Source organism: Copadichromis virginalis, linkage group LG8 (genome assembly GCF_057382275.1).
Source record: "Copadichromis virginalis isolate Kocher_CV1m ecotype Utaka linkage group LG8, C_Virginalis_male_GT1.1, whole genome shotgun sequence".
In the NCBI taxonomy this organism is placed as follows: domain Eukaryota; kingdom Metazoa; phylum Chordata; class Actinopteri; order Cichliformes; family Cichlidae; genus Copadichromis; species Copadichromis virginalis.
Genome location: NC_140625.1, coordinates 4939147 through 4960206, shown reverse-complemented (window position 1 = coordinate 4960206; position 21060 = coordinate 4939147). Strand labels below are relative to the sequence as shown.

Genomic DNA, 21060 nt, shown 5'->3' with positions numbered 1-21060 from the left:
TTACCTTTGCTACGTTCAAGTTCCTCAAGAAATACAGAAAAGTACGAAATAGAGACCAAAATGCACTACTTCTTCTTCTGTTAAATGAACATATAAGTATACCTGTCCAACCTGTATTGCAGTTAAGATACGTGATTTCAGTTGACAAATAGATGCCTTTGTTTGTTTGTACATATGTTGAATAAAGGCTTGTTGGAAAAACAAAAAAACAAAACAACTTATTCTTCTTCCTTCTGCTATTTCTGTTGGCGGTTTTCAAACAACGACGGTGCATTACCGCCACCATTTGGTATGGAGTGTGGACCGAAATTACTAAAAAAAACAACAAAAAAAAGAAAAACCCATGGTGTGTTAAAGAGCACAATATGGCCTGCTGAGACACTTCTTGAGCTCTTTTGAAATAAATCAACAAAGTCCAGTTTCATTTTCATGTAACCAAATTTTTGGATTAGCTGTCTTCTCTCAACCTCATATTTCCGATAATGCACTAAATCACGCTCTATGGTCTCATCTTCTCTATTGCTGTCATATTTTCCTGTATAATGCTATCCTATTAAAAATAATGTGCTGTTTAAACCTGTATGCCCAAGTCAAAGATGTGATCTTCTCTATGCTGTTCCTTCCTGTGCTTCTCCTCTCTCCTACTTTCCTTTGGATTTTGTAAAACCAACCTTCCTTTTCTTTTTTTCATCCCATTGCTTTTTCCACCTCTTTTTCATTTTCTTATTATGCTGTTTATATCTGTCATGCTGACACTGAGTGACTTATTGTGGCTTTCTTTCCTGTTCTATCTGTCATTTCAGAATCAAAATCAGAGAGACTTTATTAATCCCAGAAGGCAATTGAGTTGTCATAGCAGCAAATATACAACAAAGATCAAGCGCTCATAGAAAATGAGTGTAGAAACCAATGACTGTAGAAAACACAGTCATTGTTAGAAACAGGCACGGTGGTTAGCACTGTTGCCGCACAGCAAGAAGGTCCTGAGTTCAATTCCACCATCAGGCTGGGGTCTTCCTGTGTGGAGTTTGCATGTTCTCCCCGTGTTTGCGTGGGTTCCCTCCGGGTACTCCGGCTTCCTCCCACCGTCCAAAAGACATGCAGCTTGTGGGGATAGGTTAATTGGATAATCCAAATTACCACTAGGTATAAATGTGAGTGCGAATGGTTGTCTGTCCCTGTGTGTTAGCCCTGCAACAGACTGGCGACCTGTCCAGGGTGTACCCCGCCTCTCGCCCCATGACAGCTGGGATAGGCTCCAGCGCCCCCCGCGACCCTGAAAAGGATAAGCGGAAGCGAATGGATGGATGGTAGAAACAGAGATTTAATTTCCTTTAATTCCATATTGTGCTGGTACCCACAAAAGTAACCCTAAGTCCCATCAAACTGACTCTGTAAAGTGTTTGATGAATCTGCATTGTATGTGAGTTTAAAATAAAAACCGCGTCCTTTTTCTTCTGACCTGATCCAGATTAAATTGAGTTGCTTTCCTACTCACCATCCAGCCAAAGCTCTGTATTCCTCTTTTCTCTATTTCCCAGCTAATCTTGGATGATCTTGTTCATGTCCCTGTAGATTTGCCCAGTAGTTGAGTGTTAGCTGCTCTCTTCGGATTTTATCCTGCTGAATTATATGCTATACACCTGTAATCTAATACCTAACTAATAGTAATATTTGACTGTCTGTTAAAAAGACAGAAAAATACAAGTACAACTGACCATTTATACTAGTTAATAGACCTTCTCTCCACATCATATGCTTTTTCTATATAAAAGAAAACTGCCAATACACCTGTGGCTTAAGGATGCTGGATCCACATCTCCCTCTTCTAAAACCACTCTGATATTTCGCCATAAATCCTTTATCCTTTATTTATATAGTATTTCATTTTTCATTCTCTCCATTATTTTGCAGACATTAGATGTTAAAGTTATTGGTCTGTAGTTTCCTGGTTTTGGTTTCCTTCCTGGTTTATGTAAACCATTGTATAACAAACCTGATCCTTTGTCTTTGCAAACGGTATATTCAAGAAATCCTTTGTGTCATTTTCTAGATCTGTAATGCCTCTACCTATTTTCCCGTCGTCACTATTGTTATTTAAACGAACTTTAGCAAAAGTTTCTACTAGCACACCTGCCTTCTCTTCATGATTCTCTGCTGCAGCTTCCTTGTCATTTTTAATGGTTCTTCTTACATTAGCCTGTGACCTTTTATGTTCAATAATATTCTGAGAATTCTGATTCCTTTTTAATATCTTAAAAGCTTTATTTCAGCTCTTAATTGCTTTATCACATTCCTTTGTTCCCTCGGGTACAATCTTCTTTTTGCTCTTATCTTCTTTCTACTCTGGTTTGCTGCTTCTTGAATAGCATTGCAGACAGAAGAATTTAAATCATCATTATTAACATTCATAAAAATTTTTTTGCATCTGCTGGTCACTAACAAGTCTAAATGTCTTCCAATCTGCAGAACTAAAACATCGCTTTTTGTACGTCGCCTGTATCACACTCCTCTGTAGTTCTGTCATTTCCTGCTCTTGTTTCTTTAACTACCTGCCATGAAGAAACACATACCAGTGAACCTGATACTAATGTGAGATCAACTGGTTATTCCGTACCATCGAGGACATTGCTTCTTGTACCACTTCCATCATTTAGGCGTACCAGATTTTTCTTCTTCTTTAATTCTTCAGTTACTGCTCCTTTTTGATCATTATGTTTTATTTCTGATGTAAGTGGCCTGAAATGTTGGGATATTAAAACAAAAAGATACAGACACAACTGCTATTAAAAGACTTCCATCTATAAGGATTTTAGATAGTGTGACCTCTCCTAACCTCTTTTTCAGTTCGTGCAAAAAAATTATTGGGCTCAACTGCACCCCCCATCCTCCTTGCTGAATTTTAGGACTATTTTAAACTCTTCTCTTATAATCTCTTTCCAGACCACACTACCTTCGTCTGAACTATTTCCTCTAAATTTTTGTTTGCTGCTCTGTGTTCCTAATAAATTTCCATCCACTCTTCTGTTTCTCTCTTCGTGACTCCTTTTCACCAACCGGCATCAACTCTCCCTAATCCATGTCGTCCTCATCCTCTACCTGAAATGTCATTCTAGTCCAGCCACACACCAGCTTATGCCAAGCGCAAAAATCTGTGATCCAAATCAGGAGGGCGTATCGATCCAGTTATCGATACCAAAATTGGTATTGGCATTAGATCAGCACTATTGCAATAGGATCAATATTTTGTTTCTGTCCTCCAAGTTCAGCAAATAGCCCACTGAATTGTGTTAAATCTATTATTTATTAGGAAATGAAAAAAATACACCTCAAACATGGACTATGAAAAATATCTCACCCTTTTGTATTGACTGTCACAACTATTTTATATAGCACATTTAAACAACAGAAGCTGACCCAACGTGCTTTATAAACACGCCTATTTACATTACAGGTCTCAAAGAACCCAAATTTTGAAATACACGTGTGTTGTGTTTTGTTGTGTTAACTAAGTATTGTAGAAATTAAATTTCTGAGTGATTTAGTGGTCGATGACGATTCATCTCATAAATCATTACACACTGCACTTCCCTACATAAGCTGCCTTTATAAGTTAAAAGTATCAGTACCGGCAATACTGACCCTATATATTTGATATCGGATCGATACCGACGTTTGCAGTATTGCACAGACCTGACGTAGTCCAAAAACCAAAAAAAACTAAGAATTACTTTTGTTTGTAGTTTAAATCTCGCGCCGTCACGTTCTTTCCGTCTGCAAACCTCTACTTCTACACGCACGACTACTATCTCTACTACTGTTAGGGCCACATTAAAAAAAGGTTAGTTTCTATTTTGGGATTAAGGTCGATACTTTGAGTTTAGAAACATTATTTGAAAAAGTTTTTCTTTTCTTAATGTGGCCACAAGACCCGGCCTCAGTGTCCACGGAAGTTTCAGAAAATCCTCGTCCTCGGGGAACCCCTGAATGCATCATTACCCGGGGAAATCAAACAAGTCTCGCAGTTCTCTGTGTTCGGGTAAATAAATAAATAATTTCTCGCTGTAGTTTGAAGTTAGAGCGAGTAGTTAATTTTTTTTCTTATCTATGCTGCTTCTTTATTAACTACTTAATTACTACTGCCTTGTAATTTCAAAGAGTTAAGCGAACCGCAGTAGGTGACGCGTTAAGCTAGTCTGCTAACCTTCAGCTGATGCCTGCAGTCGGGTAAAATGTGCTCGGGTTGTCCTTCCTGATCGTTTCTAAAAGAACATTAATGTCGTGCCAAACTCAATTTAAAAAGTAATTTCTTTATCGCCAGGTCCTGTTTGGTTAGACACAGCGTAGCTGTAAGTTGGATATTCAATTAAGTGAGAGAAGTCAATAACGTTACACCAAGCGACTCCTATAATTGGCCTTGCTTATCTTCTAACTGCAGAAAACACTACGGTGGGCGGTAACAAGCACTGCGCACTGTTTATTCAAATAAGAATTTCACTGAAATAAGGCTTGCTGGTTGGACTGTGTTCAAGTCGAATTTACGAAAACGCCTTTACCTGTTGCTTTAAGTTTTGATTTTCAGGTTTACCTAATAATTTGTTAATTATTTAAGAAGCATAAAGACTTTTGTTTCAAATCTTGTTGAGTGATGATGCTCTTGTTGTTCTTGTGTCACACAATATGTACAGTAACCTCCGTGGACATGTGATCATGGGCAGCCAAAGTGACTGCACCAGTGACCCAGATGAGGAGCTGCCTGTGTTTGACTTCCTCCAGCCAGCCTCCCACAGACGTGCAGAGAAACCAGACTTGGTCGACTTTGATGGTTCTGATGCTGCAGCAGCAGCTGTCTCCTCCCCAGGGAGGGGGAGTGGTGGCGTGTGCATGGGAATGGCTAATGTAATGATAATCAGCAGCAGTTCCGATGATGATGATGCACCTTATGTTCCTTTGGCACAAAGAATCAAGGCAAGGCGAGACAATGTGATTAGCGCCTCCACCATCGTGACTAACGAGAACGATGCTGAGCACTGTTTGCCGCTCTGTCTGACCAGCTCACAGTTTTCTGGCCAGAATGGCTTTTCAGAGTCAGAGTGCCCGCTCGGCTCACATCAGGTGAGAAAAATGAGCTGTGGACAGGAGCTTCCTCTGAACGGAGCAAGGAACACAGACACTTCTCCTTCCAAGAGGAAACTTGGCAAGCGAACGGTTGAGGAGATCCAGGCCTCCAGGGAAGTGGCTCTGAGTAAGAGGGAGGCTAAGAAGAGACAGCAGCCAGACAAGGATGTGCTCAGGGAGGAACGAGAGAGACAGAAAATGGAGAGGAAAGCTCTGGCAGAGGCAGCTAGGGCCCTGAGGCCAGAGGAATGTATCAAGCATATGGTGGTGGTGGTGGATCCAGGTAAAAAGAAAACATTAAATTATACTTGGCAATGTAGATAAATGTAGATCATTACAAATTTTATTTTAAACTGCACATGCAGCCAGTCTTTCATCTGCAGTATTATTGAAGTCATTAAATGTGCTAATTGTGGCTGTAATTGTGCTGAGTGTGTTTGTGTGTGCAGCTCTCCTACAGCTGGAAGGAGGTGGCACTTTGCTGGCCTCGTTACAGGCTCTGGGTTGTAGCTGCGCCATCAAGAAACAATCCCTCCCACGCAGTGTGAGCTGGATGAGAAGAGCTCCCTGTGCGCAGGTGATAAGACACATGCAATATTTTTCTCTTTACCTCACTTTACTCAAAGTGAAGCATGAATGTGAACTTGTCAAATTTGCCGTAATTGCCATAAATGAATGAGAAGTGGTTTCATGAGTGCTTATTTAGCAGTAACACCTTTTATTATCTTTGCCATGTTTCAGGGAGATGAAGGAGCATCTGTACCAGAGGCCAATGTTGTGATACAGATGACAGTGGAGGACTTCATTACTTTGATCCACAACTACGTTCAGGTTTGTTGTGGGTGCTGATGGTATGCTTGAAGGATCAACAGAGCAGAACCACTGCTTCTTCTACTGACTTCTGACTTCTTCTACTGTTTAGAAGAAGTCTAGATGAAGCATAACTACATCTGATCAGAAACTAGGCGAGTTTAGGAACAACAGGAGGAAAACGGAGAAGGCAAAAGGCAAGTGCCAATTAGAAAATGACATTAGGTAATGTTAAAGGAGTTATGTATTTTGGCCATTAGGGTAAAAAAACCACACAAATGATAAAAACTTCCATCGGTCCATTAAAAAAAAAAAAAAAGATCAGATGGTTCAAACCATAAAAATTCTCTGTGAGACAACAGTAACCATAGAACAATAAAAATACGAGGATGAGTGTGAAAATATTTTGAGAAAAATATTTATTTATTCTTTACTTATTTAAGAGGGTGAGTAACATACTTCCCTTGACCTACAACCATTCATGTAAGCACTATTTAACTTTTTTCTCTGCTTGTTCTATCGCAGTGCTTTCTAACATTCACACACATTCATACTCCAATGGCTGCATTGGAACTTTGGGTTACTATCTTGCCCAAGGATATTTGGCATGGAGACTTGAACAGCCAGAGATTGACCCACCAACCTTCCGATTAGTAGCTTTATAGCTATTGCTAATTTCTACCCTTAGAAAACCAGTGGCACCTGCAGTGCTGCTTATATGTACAGCTAGTGTGAGCTTAAACATTGATGACATCCACGTTTTGTACATCAACCAAGAAAATTAGATTATGCTAAACATGTACAAATGGTCAACTCCAAGCTAACGAATTCCCCATAAAATGTAAATATGTTTAAAAAAATTACAAATATTTTCTGAAACAGGTAGTTTTAGCAGTAGTTTTCAACAAACCTTACTAAGACTAGGGTAAATTATGTATTTGTAGCCAACTGTTTTCAGTAGTGGATTCATATATTCTTGGTGGTATAGAATGATTTTTGTTGCAGAAAGACACTGAGATGAAAGGTGTTGTCTTATTTATGTTTTTTAAATAACATGTACAACACTGGAGCTTCAAGGCACAGAGAAATAACAGGTATGAGGCTTTCAATATTCAATACACACAATCATAAATTGTGTGTATTGAATATATTGTAATTGTGAGCGTGGCGAAAAACTGACGCAGAAAATTGCTTGTGCAGGACATGGCAAACAAGAAAATATGTTATTACATGTAAGAAATAAAGGTAAACGTTTACATAATTTTCATTCTTGTCATTAGTTGCATAGTATAATTAATTTGAAAGAGTTCTAATTGCATATCAATAGAGTTAATTTTTTTTCCTAATATCTACCTCCCTGTCTAATCCAGAATGAGAGGCATGGCAGATCAGACTGTGGGTCCACATTGACATCCTGGGTCCAGGAGCAGCAGAGGCGTCACCTTGGCAAGACCCTTAGCCTAGCAATTATTGAGCTTGAGAAATACTTCAGGTAAGGATTTGAAGGTTGAGCTGTAGAACATTTTAAAGGATAATTTGGTTATTGTTGCTCTATAGTATGTGCTATCGTTGTATTTAGCCCCTCTATTAATGGGAAAGTTGTTCATCTGGCTCAGGATCCATTGGATTTTAATTAATTTAATTATGAAGTTCCACAGGGTTCCGTGGTAGGACCAATTCTGTTTACATTACAAGTGCTTCCCTTGGGCAGTGTAATTAGAAAGTACATTTTCACTCCTGTGCAGCTGACTTTATCTATCTATGAAACCAGGTAAAACAAACCAGTTAGATAAACTGCAGGAATGTCTTCATGACATAAGGACCTTGATGACCTAAAATGTTTTGCTTCTAAATTCAGCTGAGGTTAATGTACTCGGCCACCAAAAATCTCAAAAATATGGTCTCTAACCAGGTGCTTACTATGGGATGGCATTACTTTGACCTCCAGTAACTCTGTGAGGAATCTTGGAATCAGTTTTCACCAGGATATGTCCTTCAATGCACGTATTAAAAAAATATGTTTGACTTTCTTCCATTCGCAATATCTCTAAAATTAGAAACACCCTATTTCAAAGTGACACTAAAAAACTAGTTCATGCATTTATTACTTCTAGGATGGACTACTGTAATTTGTTGTTATCAGGGTGTCCTAAAAAACTCCCTGAAAAGCTTTCAGTTGATCCAAAATGACTGGGAAAGAGAGCATATTTCAGACGACATTAGACTGGAGGCTTACTTATGATTCCCAGAAAATTTAAGTAAAAAGTAAGAAAGTAGAATGGGAGGCAGAGCCTTCAGCTTTCAGGCCCCTCTTCTGTGAGACCAGCTTCCAATTTAGATTCAGGAGACAGACAGCCTCTCTCTACGTTTAATATTAGGCTTCAAACTTTCCTTTTTGATAAAGCATATATTTAGGGCTGGATCAGGTCACCCTGAATCCTCCCTTAGTTACACTGCAATAAGCCTAGGCTGCTGGGGCAGTCCCATGATGATGAGGTTTTCCTTCCCACTGTCACCAAAGTGCCTGCTCATAGGGGATCATATGATTGTTGGGATTTCTCTGTATTTCTTTGTGTTTTTGTCTTGTATTTGCGTCTTTGCCTTACAATATAAAGTGCTTTGAGGCGACTGTTGTTAAATTGAATATATCACCAAATAGATAATCTCTCAGGCTTTATTACTTTTCTTTCTCACTATGAAAAAAACTTTTTTTAATGATCACTGCCAGAAACAACACCACCCAGTCATGAAAGCTCTTATTAAAACCCATTTGATGTAAAATGCAAAAGAATATTTTTTTGAAACCTATCTTCTTTAATGTATTTTTCAAAAGTATCATGATCCATTTTAAAGTTGGGAACCCCCCCCCCCCAAAAGGAAAAAAAGGCTCATTTTTTAAGTTGAATAATTTAAAAGCCCTATGACTTTGACTACATCAACACTTGTGGTGGTATCTGTTTCTCAGGAGGCAGAAGGTCAGGAGATTGATTCCACATGCCCAAGTGTCCTTGAGCTACATGCTCACCCCAGAGCAATGAACTGTGACTGTGTGGGTCTGTCAGTAAGCTGTATGAATATGTGTGTGAATATGAATGTGGCTGGTGGCAAGAAGCACTTTGAGTGCTCAATTAGAGCAGGAAAGCTGTATGTAAACACTAAAGTAACATCTGGAACTGAATAAAAAACTGAAAGATACTGAAATTAAAATGATAAATATTTACCAAAATTGGGAAATTAATGTATTACAATTACCAATTAAATACAAAATACAAATAAACGAGTACCCCCAATTAATCAAAATCTAAAAATGATACAATAAGGAACTTAAATGTACAATCAATATATGCAATGAGGTGGTAAAGATTTTCTGTATCTTTGCGACAACCGAGCTAAAACGCAGAGAATGGTCTGTCCATTACACCGGTTTTATGGTCCTACAAAGGTGTCTCTTTGTGTAACTTGCATAATAGTATAGAGTAAAGTGCTTCATAAAGTGTTTAAAAACAACAAGGCAAGCACTCAGAAACTGCATAACTGCGGAAACACATGGCTGTCTGAAAATATGGCAAGCATCACTGTGTAATCTGGAAAACCTCTGGTGGAAATGCTGTGAGGAATAGGTGTGAAGAGAGTAAATGCATCAATGAAGGTCCTGAGCATTAATGTCTAAAATGACCAAAAATGTTTTTTCCCAAGATCACAGAAATCACAAAAACAGAAGCATTTTCGAGAGGCTGTTGCAGGGGAGGAGACGGGGGGAAGTAAAGCCAAGAGGAGAAAGAAGAATGGTGGAGCTGGTGTACTGCCTGAGGTGTCGCGAGTTGACGTAGAGGAGGTAGGTTAGGTGGTTGACACAGGACAATTTATAATTATATAGAAAAATATAAAATTAAAGAGCTTTTGTATTAATTAAACAATTCCCACGCACTGAATCAATATATCCCTTAAATATAATAGTGGATAATGTGTGAAAAATGAACGTACATGGCCATGTGTGGAAAAAGTGATTGCTACCCCTAAGAAATCACTTAAATGGAAACTGCATGACAAAGTGGAGTAGACCAAAAGATCCTAAAAAGCCAGACATCATGCTGTAATCCAAGGCAAGTCAGGAACAAATGAGAAATAAAGCCATTGAAATTCCAGTCTGGAAGTAATAAATGCATGAACTAGTTTTTCAGTGTCACTCTGAGACAGGATATTGTGCAAATGGAGGAAAGCAGTCTTACATATTTGTTTAATATGTGCATTGAAGGACATGTCCTGGTCAAAAATGACTCCCAGCTCCCTCACAGTGTTACTGGAGGCCAATGTAATGACATCCATAGTAAGCATCTGGTATGATACCGTATGACTTTTAAGACCGAGTACCAGAACGTCAGGGTTATCTGAATTTAGAAGCAGGAAATTAGCGGCCATCCAGGTCTTTATGTCTTTAGGACATTCCTGCAGTTTAACTAATTGGTGTGTGTTATCTGGCTTCATGGTTAAATAAAGTTGGGTGTCATCTGCATATCAGTGAAAATGTGTGGTATGCCCTCTAATGATACCTCCGCTAAGATAGGACTGCCTTTAACAGTCTTGATCAGTGATGAACAGTAAGATATTATAGCTTTACTAGTTATCTGCTTTAATCTTTTAAATTAGGACTACGCTTCCTCCTCATTGTCATCCAGCTGTCCTGTTTTCCTGGCTGCTCGGGACAGTGTTCTGGGGGAGACGCTACCTTTTGTTGCACCGGCTACAGGGGCTTGCCTAACCTGCGTTTTTCAAGGGTGTGAAGCTGGGTCTCAAATTCAGTGATATTGGCCTCCAGGACTGCAAACACACTACACTGATTACAAGTATCATTATTGCTACAGGAGACCAAGAAGTAAACTAAACATCTGACACAATGAGCAGGAAAATGCAGGAGGAACAGGTGTAGAGGCCATGGTACTAGCAGGTTTGCTATGAGCTAAGCTAGTGAATCCCTAAATACAGAGTGAGTGAATATTTTAAATTAAATAATTTAAAATGTAAAACTTCTTGGTGTGTTTTGGATAAAGTGTGTGAAAATGACACTGTGAAATAGGATCTTATCTAGTTTTTAATACAACTGGCTATACAAATAAGCTACACAAAAACACCACTGTGTTGTAACAGGAAGTGATACCCTACCGCAGAGAGAGCCAACACCAAGCGGAGCGCCATCCAAAGGAACGTCAGAGTGACTCACTGACAGCTATCGCAAACGCTTGATTGCTGCTAAGGATGGGCCAACCAGTTGTTAGGTTTAGGTTCAGTGCCACGTAGGTCTGCCCCCCCCCCCAACAATAAACACCTGCATTTTGCATTTACTTGTGCTATTTTTGTCTAATGTTTAATGTTGAAATTTGTTTAATGATGTGAATCATTAAGTGTGAGAAACATAAAAAAGGGGAAATGAAGAAGGGTGCAAACACTTTTTCACACCACTGTAAGATGTTTATTTAGTTTTTTTATATCGGTCTACAATTTCAAGGATCTCTGGCTGCAGTGGCAAACATGTTGATTTATACTGAAGAGTCTGGTGTGTTTTCAAGGGGCAAATTAAATCATGGTTACTATTTTGCTTAGGCTTACAGTGATTCATGTTTGTTTTCTGATATCCCTTCAGGCAATGGTGCATCTCCAGCTTCACACTGGTGTCTCAGTCTGCTTCTTTTGTACCTGGAGGGACTTCTCGGATCACATCACCATGACAACCAAAGCAGTTGCAGAGGCCCCTTTCAAGTGAGCAACTGTTTTTTTGGGGGTTTTTTTTCTCTCTCATCACAGTTCAGCTTAACACCACCTCTGCCAGATCAAACAGTTATTTCCCATGTTTCCCTGTTTTTTCAGGAGAGAGAGGGAAAAGACTGGCTTTTCCTTCTACCTAGAGAGTGAGTGGGCAGGGGGCCAGCGGGTGGATAGAGGTGGTAAGGGCCTGCTGCAGGTGTGGAAGAGACAGATCCAGCAGTTCAACAGAGTGAGCCCAGACATGGCTGCTGCCATCTTGGCAGCTTATCCCTCTCCACAGCTGCTCAAGAAGGTACAAGCTTGATTATAGCAACAGCTTACTGACAAGGCCGTGGTGAAGAATATATAATTCTGCCTTTCTGTTTTACTCCTGCTTCTGTATGTAATTAGAACAGTTCTATCAGATTCTTCTAACATGAAAAAATATTTTCTATTCTTATGGCAACAACAACCCCGATTCACAGCTTGTAAGGACTTAAAGGATCCACTGCTAACCTCTTATTGCGTTGCTCAGAACACAGTTGCAGAGAATTATTAGGTTTTTCACTGAAGTTCCATATAACGGAGCTCTGCTACAGTCTTTATGTTAAGGCAGGTTCACGTTGACTGCTTGAAAGTCAAACAATGTAATGTAATATTTGATCATTTTATTTACAGACTCTGAGGTAATTTTCTTTTTAACTTTTCTTTGATGGTTTGAAGTCCTTTACTTCTCTGGATTATCTTCACGTTTGTCATTCATTGAGTTGAGTTATCTTTATCTAATATTAGAATTTGATCCTAAACATTAAAAATATGTTCAGTAGACAAAAATATAAAATATACAAAAAACATTACATTACAGTAACAATCTTGTATATTTTTGATAAGCTACATACCTGATACTTGACGAGAGTTAGCAACTCCAAGTCTGATGCCAGGCGTTCAAGTTGGGGATGGATTGCTGCCTCAAGTGGAGCAAGTAAAGTGGGAGAAGAGTGGAGTAGGACACTGACAGATGGAGTGATGCAGGTGCTGTACTGGTCTGTTGTGCTGAAGAGACAGCTGAGCGTGAAAGCAAAGCTTTTGATTTCAATTCAATTCAATTTTATTTATATAGCGCCAAATCACAACATAAGTCGCCTCAAGGTGCTTCATAGATACAGAGAAAAACCCAACAATCATATGACCCCCTATGAGCAAGCACTTTGGCAACAGTGGGAAGGAAAAACTCCCTTTTAACAGGAAGAAACCTCCGGCAGAACCAGGCTCAGGGAGGGGCGGGGCCATCTGCTGTGACCGGTTGGGGTGAGAGAAGGAAGACAGGATAAAGACATGCTGTGGAAGAGAGACAGAGGTTAATAACAGATATGATTCAATGCAGAGAGGTCTGTTAATACATAGTGAGTGAGAAAGGTGACTGGAAAGGAAAAACTCAATGCATCATGGGAATCCCCCGGCAGCCTACATCTATTGCAGCATAACTAAGGGAGGATTCAGGGTCACCTGGTCCAGCCCTAACTATATGCTTTAGCAAAAAGGAAAGTTTTAAGCCTAATCTTGAAAGTAGAGATAGTGTCTGTCTCCTGAATCCAAACTGGAAGCTGGTTCCACAGAAGAGGGGCCTGAAAACTGAAGGCTCTGCCTCCCATTCTACTTTTAAATACTCTAGGAACAACAAGTAGGCCTGCAGAGCGAGAGCGGAGCGCTCTAATAGGGTGATATGGTACTACAAGGTCATTAGGATAAGATGGGGCCTGATTATTTAAGACCTTGTATGTGAGGAGCAGGATTTTGAATTCAATTCTGGATTTAACAGGAAGCCAATGAAGAGAAGCCAAAACAGGAGAAATCTGCTCTCTCTTTCTAGTCCCCCCTCAGGACTCTTGCTGCAGTATTTTGGATTAGCTGAAGGCTTTTCAGGGAGTTTTTTGGACATCCTGATAATAATGAATTGCAGTCGTCCAGCCTGGAAGTAATAAATGCATGAACTAGTTTTTCAGCGTCACTCTGAGACAGGATATTTCTAATTTTAGAGATGTTGCGCAAATGGAAGAAAGCAGTCTTACATATTTGTTTAATATGTGCGTTGAAGGACATGTCCTGGTCAAAAATGACTCCAAGGTTCCTCACCGCGTTACTGGAGGCCAAGGTAATGCCATCCAGAGTAGGAATCTGGTTAGATACCATATTTCTAGGCTTTTCAGGGCCGAGTACAATAACCTCAGTTTTATCTGAATTAAGAAGCAGAAAGTTAGCGGCCATCCAGGTCTTTATGTCTTTAAGACATTCCTGCAGTTTAACTAATTGGTGTGTGTTATCTGGCTTCATGGACAGATAGAGCTGGGTGTCATCTGCAAAGCAGTGAAAATGTATGCTATGTCTTCTAATGATGCTGCCTAAGGGAAGCATGTATAATGTAATCAGAATTGGTCCTAGCACTGAACCCTGTGGAACTCCATAATTAACCTCAGTGTGTGAAGAGGACTCTCCATTTACATGCACAAATTGGAGTCTATTAGATAGATATGATACAAACCACTGCAGTGCAGTACCTGTAATACCTACAGCATGTTCTAATCGCTCTAATAGGATATTATGGTCGACAGTATCGAATGCTGCACTAAGGTCTAGCAGGACAAGCACAGAGATGAGTCCACTGTCAGAGGCCATAAGAAGATCATTTGTAACCTTCACTAAAGCTGTTTCTGTGCTGTGATGAACTCTGAAACCTGACTGAAACTCTTCAAATAAGCCATTCGTCTGCAGATGATCTGTTAGCTGTTTGACAACTACTCTTTCAAGGATTTTTGATATGAAAGGAAGGTTGGAGATTGGCCTATAATTAGCTAAGACTGCTGGGTCTAGAGATGGCTTTTTGAGTAAAGGTTTAACTACAGCCAGCTTGAAGGCCTGTGGTACATAGCCGATTATTAGAGATAGGTTGATCATATTTAAGATCGAAGAATTAATTAATGGCAGGACATCTTTGAGCAGTTTTGTAGGAATGGGGTCTAAAAGACACGTTGATGGTTTGGAGGAAGTAATTATTGAAGTTAACTCAGAAAGATCAATTGGAGAAAAAGAGTCTAACTTAACATCAATGGTACTAAGAGTAGCTGTAGATAATATTACATCTGTGGGATGATTACTGGTAATTTTTTCTCTAATGATAAAAATTTTATTTGTGAAGAAGTTCATGAAGTCATTACTAGTTAACGTTAAAGGGATGGTTGGCTCAAAAGAGCTCTGACCTTTTGTCAGCCTGGCTACAGAACTGAAGAGAAACCTGGGGTTGTTCTTATTTTCTTCAATCAGTGACGAATAGTAAGATGTTCTGGCTTTGCGGAGGGCTTTCTTATAAAGCAGCAAACTATTTCTCCAGGCTAAATGATGATCCTCTAAATTTGTGACACGCCATTTCCTCTCCAGATTACGAGTCATCTGCTTTAGGCCTGGAAGTTTGAGAATTATACCACGGAGTCAGGTACTTCTGATTTGAGGCCTTAGTTTTCACTGGAGCTACAGTATCCAGAGTCGTACGTAGTGAGGAGGTGAAATTATTAACAAGATAATCGACCTCTGTTGGAGTAGCGTTCAGATAGCTGCTCTGCTCTGTGTTGGTACAGGGCATTGAAGATGATAACAGTGGGTGGATTATATTCTTAAACTTAGTTACAGCGTTTTCAGAAAGACATCTACTTTGATAAAGTCTACTCTCCACCGCTGTGTAATCAATTATTGTAAATGTTATCAGGAAATGATCAGACAGGAGAGGGTTTTCAGGAAACACTGTTAAATGTTCAGTTTCTATGCCATATGTTAAAACAAGATCTAGAGTGTGATTAAAGTGGTGGGTGGGTTCTTTTACATTTTGAGAGAAACCAATTGAGTCTAATAACAGATTAAATGCCATGTTGAGGCTGTCATTTTTAGCATCTACATGGATGTTAAAATCACCCACAATAATTATTTTATCTGAGCTCAGAACTAAATCAGATATAAAGTCTGAGAAATCAGACAGAAACTCAACAAGTAAGACTGGTTTCTGAGTTTCACAGCTGGGGTGGACAATGTTAAGCATCAGGCTTTCAAATGAATTAAAAGTCTGTCTTGGTCTTTCATTAATTAATAGGCTGGTGTGAAAAATTGCTGCCACACCTCCCCCTCGGCCTGTGCTTCGAGGTTTCTGGTAGTTAGAATGACTCGGGGGTGTTGATTCATTTAAACTAACATAATCATCCTGCTGCAACCAGGTTTCTGTAAGGCAGAGTAAATCAATTTGTTGATCAATTATTAAGTCATGTACTAACAGAGACTTGGAGGAGAGAGACCTAATATTTAATAATCCACATTTCACTGTTTTACTCTTTGGTTCAGATGTGGATACTGTATTGTTCTTTCTTTGTAATTGTTTATGTTTAAGTTGTTTGTTGCTGGTTTTTAGTTTGTTATTTGTCTTTTTGGAAGCTGACACAGTCTCTATGGAGATGGGTTTTTGGGGGGGTAGCAGGAGGAGAGAAGCTGCAGAGAGGCAATAGCAAAATTCTGAAAATGTGGTACTATAGGAAGCAAATGTATCAAGGTTGTAATTCTTCCTGAACTGATGAGAATTGCATACATATACAAGTCTTCTCATCTGTTTTTTTTAGTGCTGTCAGCGTTGATCTTGTTAAAACGACGTTAACGGCGCTAACGTGTTGACGCCGTGTGTCGCCCGCGCACGGGGTGATCCACGCTAACTCGCTAACGGAGATTTGCCGCGTTAATGCGGTTATTGTGTTAATGTCATTTTAATGAGATTAATTCTGACAGCAATACTGTTTTTACATGTTGATAAAAGATGATGGCCATAAGAAAACTACAAATGGCACAGCAAAACTACATGAGGAAAATGGCCCCATGTAGTTTTTGATGTTAAAGGCATCAAGAGTTGGGTATGAAGGCATACTTTACATTTCTGGTATTGTGACGTTTTTAGTTCCTACCCTCAGCTATGGCCATGAGTGATTAAAAGAATAAAACACACACAAATGAACTTCCTCTGAGGTGTGTGTGGTCTCAGTCTTTTTAGGTGTATTTTTTGCCAAATGGGTGTTTTTTAAAATCCACAAATATTTACCACAACATGAAATGGTAGGGGACCAATAACTGGAATCATTAATAGTAATGTGCTTTCAGAAGTCCTACTGCTTGTTTTTATGTTCTGTCTCTGGCTTGTGAAGCCAATTTTGAATTATAGGGGCCCTATTATACAGTGGCTTGCAAAAGTATTCGGCCCCCTTGAACTTTTCCACATTTTGTCACATTACAGCCACAAACATGAATCACTTTTATTGGAATTCCATGTGAAAGACCAACACAAAGTGGTGCACACGTGAGAAGTGGAACGAAAATCATACATGATTCCAAACATTTTTTACAAATAAATAACTGCAAAGTGGTGTGTGCGTAATTATTCAGCCCCCTTTGGTCTGAGTGCAGTCAGTTGCCCATAGACATTGCCTGATGAGTGCTAATGACTAAATAGAGTCACCTGTGTGTAATGTAATGTCAGTACAAATACAGCTGCTCTGTGACGGCCTCAGAGGTTGTCTAAGAGAATATTGGGAGCAACAACACCATGAAGTCCAAAGAACACACCAGACAGGTCAGGGATAAAGTTACTGAGAAATTTAAAGCAGGCTTAGGCTACAAAAAGATTTCCCAAGCCCTGAACATCCCACGGAGCACTGTTCAAGCCATCATTCAGAAATGGAAGGAGTATGGCACAACTGTAAACCTACCAAGACAAGGCCGTCCACCTAAACTCACAGGCCGAACAAGGAGAGCGCTGATCAGAAATGCAGCCAAGAGGCCCATGGTGACTCTGGACGAGCTGCAGAGATCTACAGCTCAGGTGGGGGAATCTGTCCATAGGACAACTATTAGTCGTGCACTGCACAAAGTTGGCCTTCATGGAAGAGTGGCAAGAAGAAAGCCATTGTTAACAGAAAACCATAAGAAGTCCCGTTTGCAGTTTGCCACAAGCCATGTGGGGGACACAGCAAACATGTGGAAGAAGCTGCTCTGGTCAGATGAGACCAAAATGGAACTTTTTGGCCAAAATGCAAAACGCTCTGTGTGGAAAACTAACACTGCACATCACTCTGAACACACCATCCCCACTGTCAGATATGGTGGTGGCAGCATCATGCTCTGGGGGGGCTTCTCTTCAGCAGGGACAGGGAAGCTGGTCAGAGTTGATGGGAAGATGGATGGAGCCAAATACAGGGCAGTCTTGGAAGAAAACCTCTTGGAGTCTGCAAAAGACTTGAGACTGGGGCGGAGGTTCACCTTCCAGCAGGACAACGACCCTAAACATAAAGCCAGGGCAACAATGGGATGGTTTAAAACAAAACATATCCATGTGTTAGACTGGCCCAGTCAAAGTCCAGATCTAAATCCAATCGAGAATCTGTGGCAAGATCTGAAAACTGCTGTTCACAAACGCTGTCCATCTAATGTGACTGAGCTGGAGCTGTTTTGCAAAGAAGAATGGGCAAAGATTTCAGTCTGTAGATGTGCAAAGCTGGTAGAGACAGACCCTAAAAGACTGGCAGCTGTAACTGCAGCAAAAGGTGTTTCTACAAAGTATTGACTCAGGGGGCTGAATAATTACACACACCCCACTTTGCAGTTATTTATTTGTAAAGAATGTTTGGAATCCTGTATGATTTTCGTTCCACTTCTCACGTGTGCACCACTTTGTGTTGGTCTTTCACATGGAATTCCAATAAAAGTGATTCATGTTTGTGGCTGTAATGTGACAAAATGTGGAAAAGTTCAAGGGGGCCGAATACTTTTGCAAGCCGCTGTATGTATGACAAAATTGACATATCTTCTGTTGCAAACCACTTTCTCCCAGTTGTGCATCTCTTGTGTTTTTGGAAGCTGGCGCGTTGTGCTGTCACTGCTACCGCTGGGTTGAACACTTAGCGTACCAGCATGTTGTTGTTAATTTTTTTACCATGATTTTATTGACTTTACTCAGTTTGTATTGCAACAGTTGGAAAAGATCACTTTGTTGGGGTAAAAAAATCTTCTGGTTTTGACATCTTCTCTTCCTATATTAAGTGCTGATGTAGAGGTATTTCCTTGGGTAATGACATCTATGGTTCAGAAGAATATTACAGTATGTACCTATGCTGAGAATCCAGTTCATTCAAGCACCTTAAATAGAGTACAAAGCATTTTTTTTCAAATCCTGTTGATGTGTGATCACCTCTATTTGCTCTATCCTGCATAAATTTGTGTCGGCTTGCGTCTTTTCATAGACTTTGCAAGCAAAACAATTACATACAAACTTCACTTTGTGTTTGGTCTGTGGTCATCATTGGAGGTGGCATGAAGAGCTTAGGCTTTTTTATTACTTTATTTATCACAATGTTAAGTGTAGCCAATAAGATTTCTCGGATGTGAGTCAACACATCACAAGGCACATCTGCAAACATGTCAGTTTATTTGTTAATACTTGATATTTCCTTGTCTGTTTGTAGGCTTACAACCTGTGCAGAACGAAACAAGAGAAGATCTCTTTGCTCTCTGACCTTCTGATCCGGAGAGGAGAAGGTGTCACTTCCACCACTCGTAGGATTGGTCCGGAGCTCTCCAGACGCATCTTCCTGACAATGAGCTCCTGTGATCCAGAACTGAGTCTAGACTCTAATCTCTGAAATTTGAATTTGATTTTGTGGCCCACCTGCTTTGATTTGGCAGTTTGTGGTCATATCTTTGAATTTAATGCTATGTAATTAAAGTTCAGATTTTTAAAACTTTTATTTATGTATTAAAGTTTTATTCAAATAACAGTTTTGAAGACCACTATAAGATATGCACATCAACCATACTAAATTGATTCTGGGGGAAATTGTGTTACAGCTCACTTTAAGCGTTAGTGAGGTGACTGATTTTAATCTTTGGCACTGTTTTATTTACACATGTATTCCCTCCCTGCTTCATAGCATTGAAAGACACCTTCAGTTGTGATAACTTTGAAGTGAGATGACGGGTATTTCAACATGTGTTTCAAATAACTCAAAGACCAAACCTGCCATATCAGTCTAAATCATGTTTCACAAAAATGTAAGAAACATATTAAATATATTATTGTGAAATTAGAACAGTCACAATTTATCATCTCATCCACATCTGTTTCCAATCACTGGACCTTAAGCCTCACCCACAGTGCTCAGGTGGCACGCCCCAACACAATGATATTGACCAATCAGCTGAAAGGAAAAAATTTCTGGTCAAAATTCGTATTTGCAAGTTGAAACTCAGAAGCGAGGGAACTTGAGCGCAGAGTTTTACGCTTTGTATCTGTAAACAGACCTTAACAAAAAAAATGTGTAACTTGTGTAATTTTTTCCATTTTCAAACAAATCTTTTTTAGACATACACAAATTCTTATCTATATACAAAAATTGTAGATCTTGACAAAATGCACAAAGACACAATTTTCAGATATTTTTGTTTACAAGGTTACAAAACTCAGTTCACAACTACACAGTCTCATTTACAAGTACAAAATATGACCACAATTTGAGCCCATTACGTGTGAATAATGTAGAAGTTTGTGGAAAATTGTAGCTGACTAAATGTCACTAGTTGGGCATAGCTTTGAGCCTTTGAAGCTTCAAATGCTCTTTTGTTACAATGAGAAAGATGTATTACTCTATCCAATGCTTCATCTGCCCATCTGTAGTCCAAGTGGATTTGAGGTGTCGCAAACACCTGTCTTCCCCTTTGTCTTCTCCAGGAATTTTGGGCATGAGAATCAGAACAGTATTTAAGGGTTCTGAGAGAGACCAATGAATAAGTTGGGTGGGGGTATGTGGTAGCACTCGACTTAAGCGGTCAAAGAAGTGCAGGAGACCGATGCTGTCCAGTGTAGCAAGTGATTTATTCACCATTTTGTGGCCCAAACAATATTTACAAAGAAACTCAACTCTATAATTAACTCAGTTCAAATAAACATAACTGAACTTAAATCAACAGAAATTAAGGTCAAACTGCACACAGCTACACTGACCTGAACCTTTTTTCCCCCGAAACACCTGAGTTCTTCTGCTTAAATAGTCCACTTAACCAAACAATTTCTCCTCTGGACTATTCCATTCAGTAGGTTGGTAAGATGAACGTGATTATATTCAAACCTCTACTACTCCTCTTTACTGGCAACATAAACTCTGGTGTAATCAATACATATTACAACAATAAATCTATTTCTTCTCAAACCCTCTAAAATCAACTTTATTAAATTATAAGAGTTCTTCCCCTTCTGCACTTGGTCTCTTCCTGTGACCTCAAACGAACCCAGAAGTTATAAAGCAGGAAGTAAAACTACATTTC

At 39.5% G+C, this 21060-nt stretch overlaps 1 protein-coding gene across 1 annotated transcript; it reads left to right on the top strand.

The window, feature by feature from the left end:
• The first annotated feature begins 3929 nt into the window (after positions 1-3929).
• Positions 3930-19487, top strand: eme1 (essential meiotic structure-specific endonuclease 1). Its single transcript, XM_085465448.1, has 9 exons — positions 3930-4039; positions 4689-5401; positions 5568-5695; positions 5860-5949; positions 7299-7420; positions 9625-9763; positions 11567-11682; positions 11791-11980; positions 19206-19487. Exons 2-9 carry the CDS (start codon positions 4711-4713, stop codon positions 19380-19382), a joined length of 1653 nt encoding a protein of 550 aa, XP_085321574.1. The 5' UTR covers positions 3930-4039; positions 4689-4710; the 3' UTR covers positions 19383-19487.
• The last annotated feature ends 1573 nt before the right edge of the window (positions 19488-21060 follow it).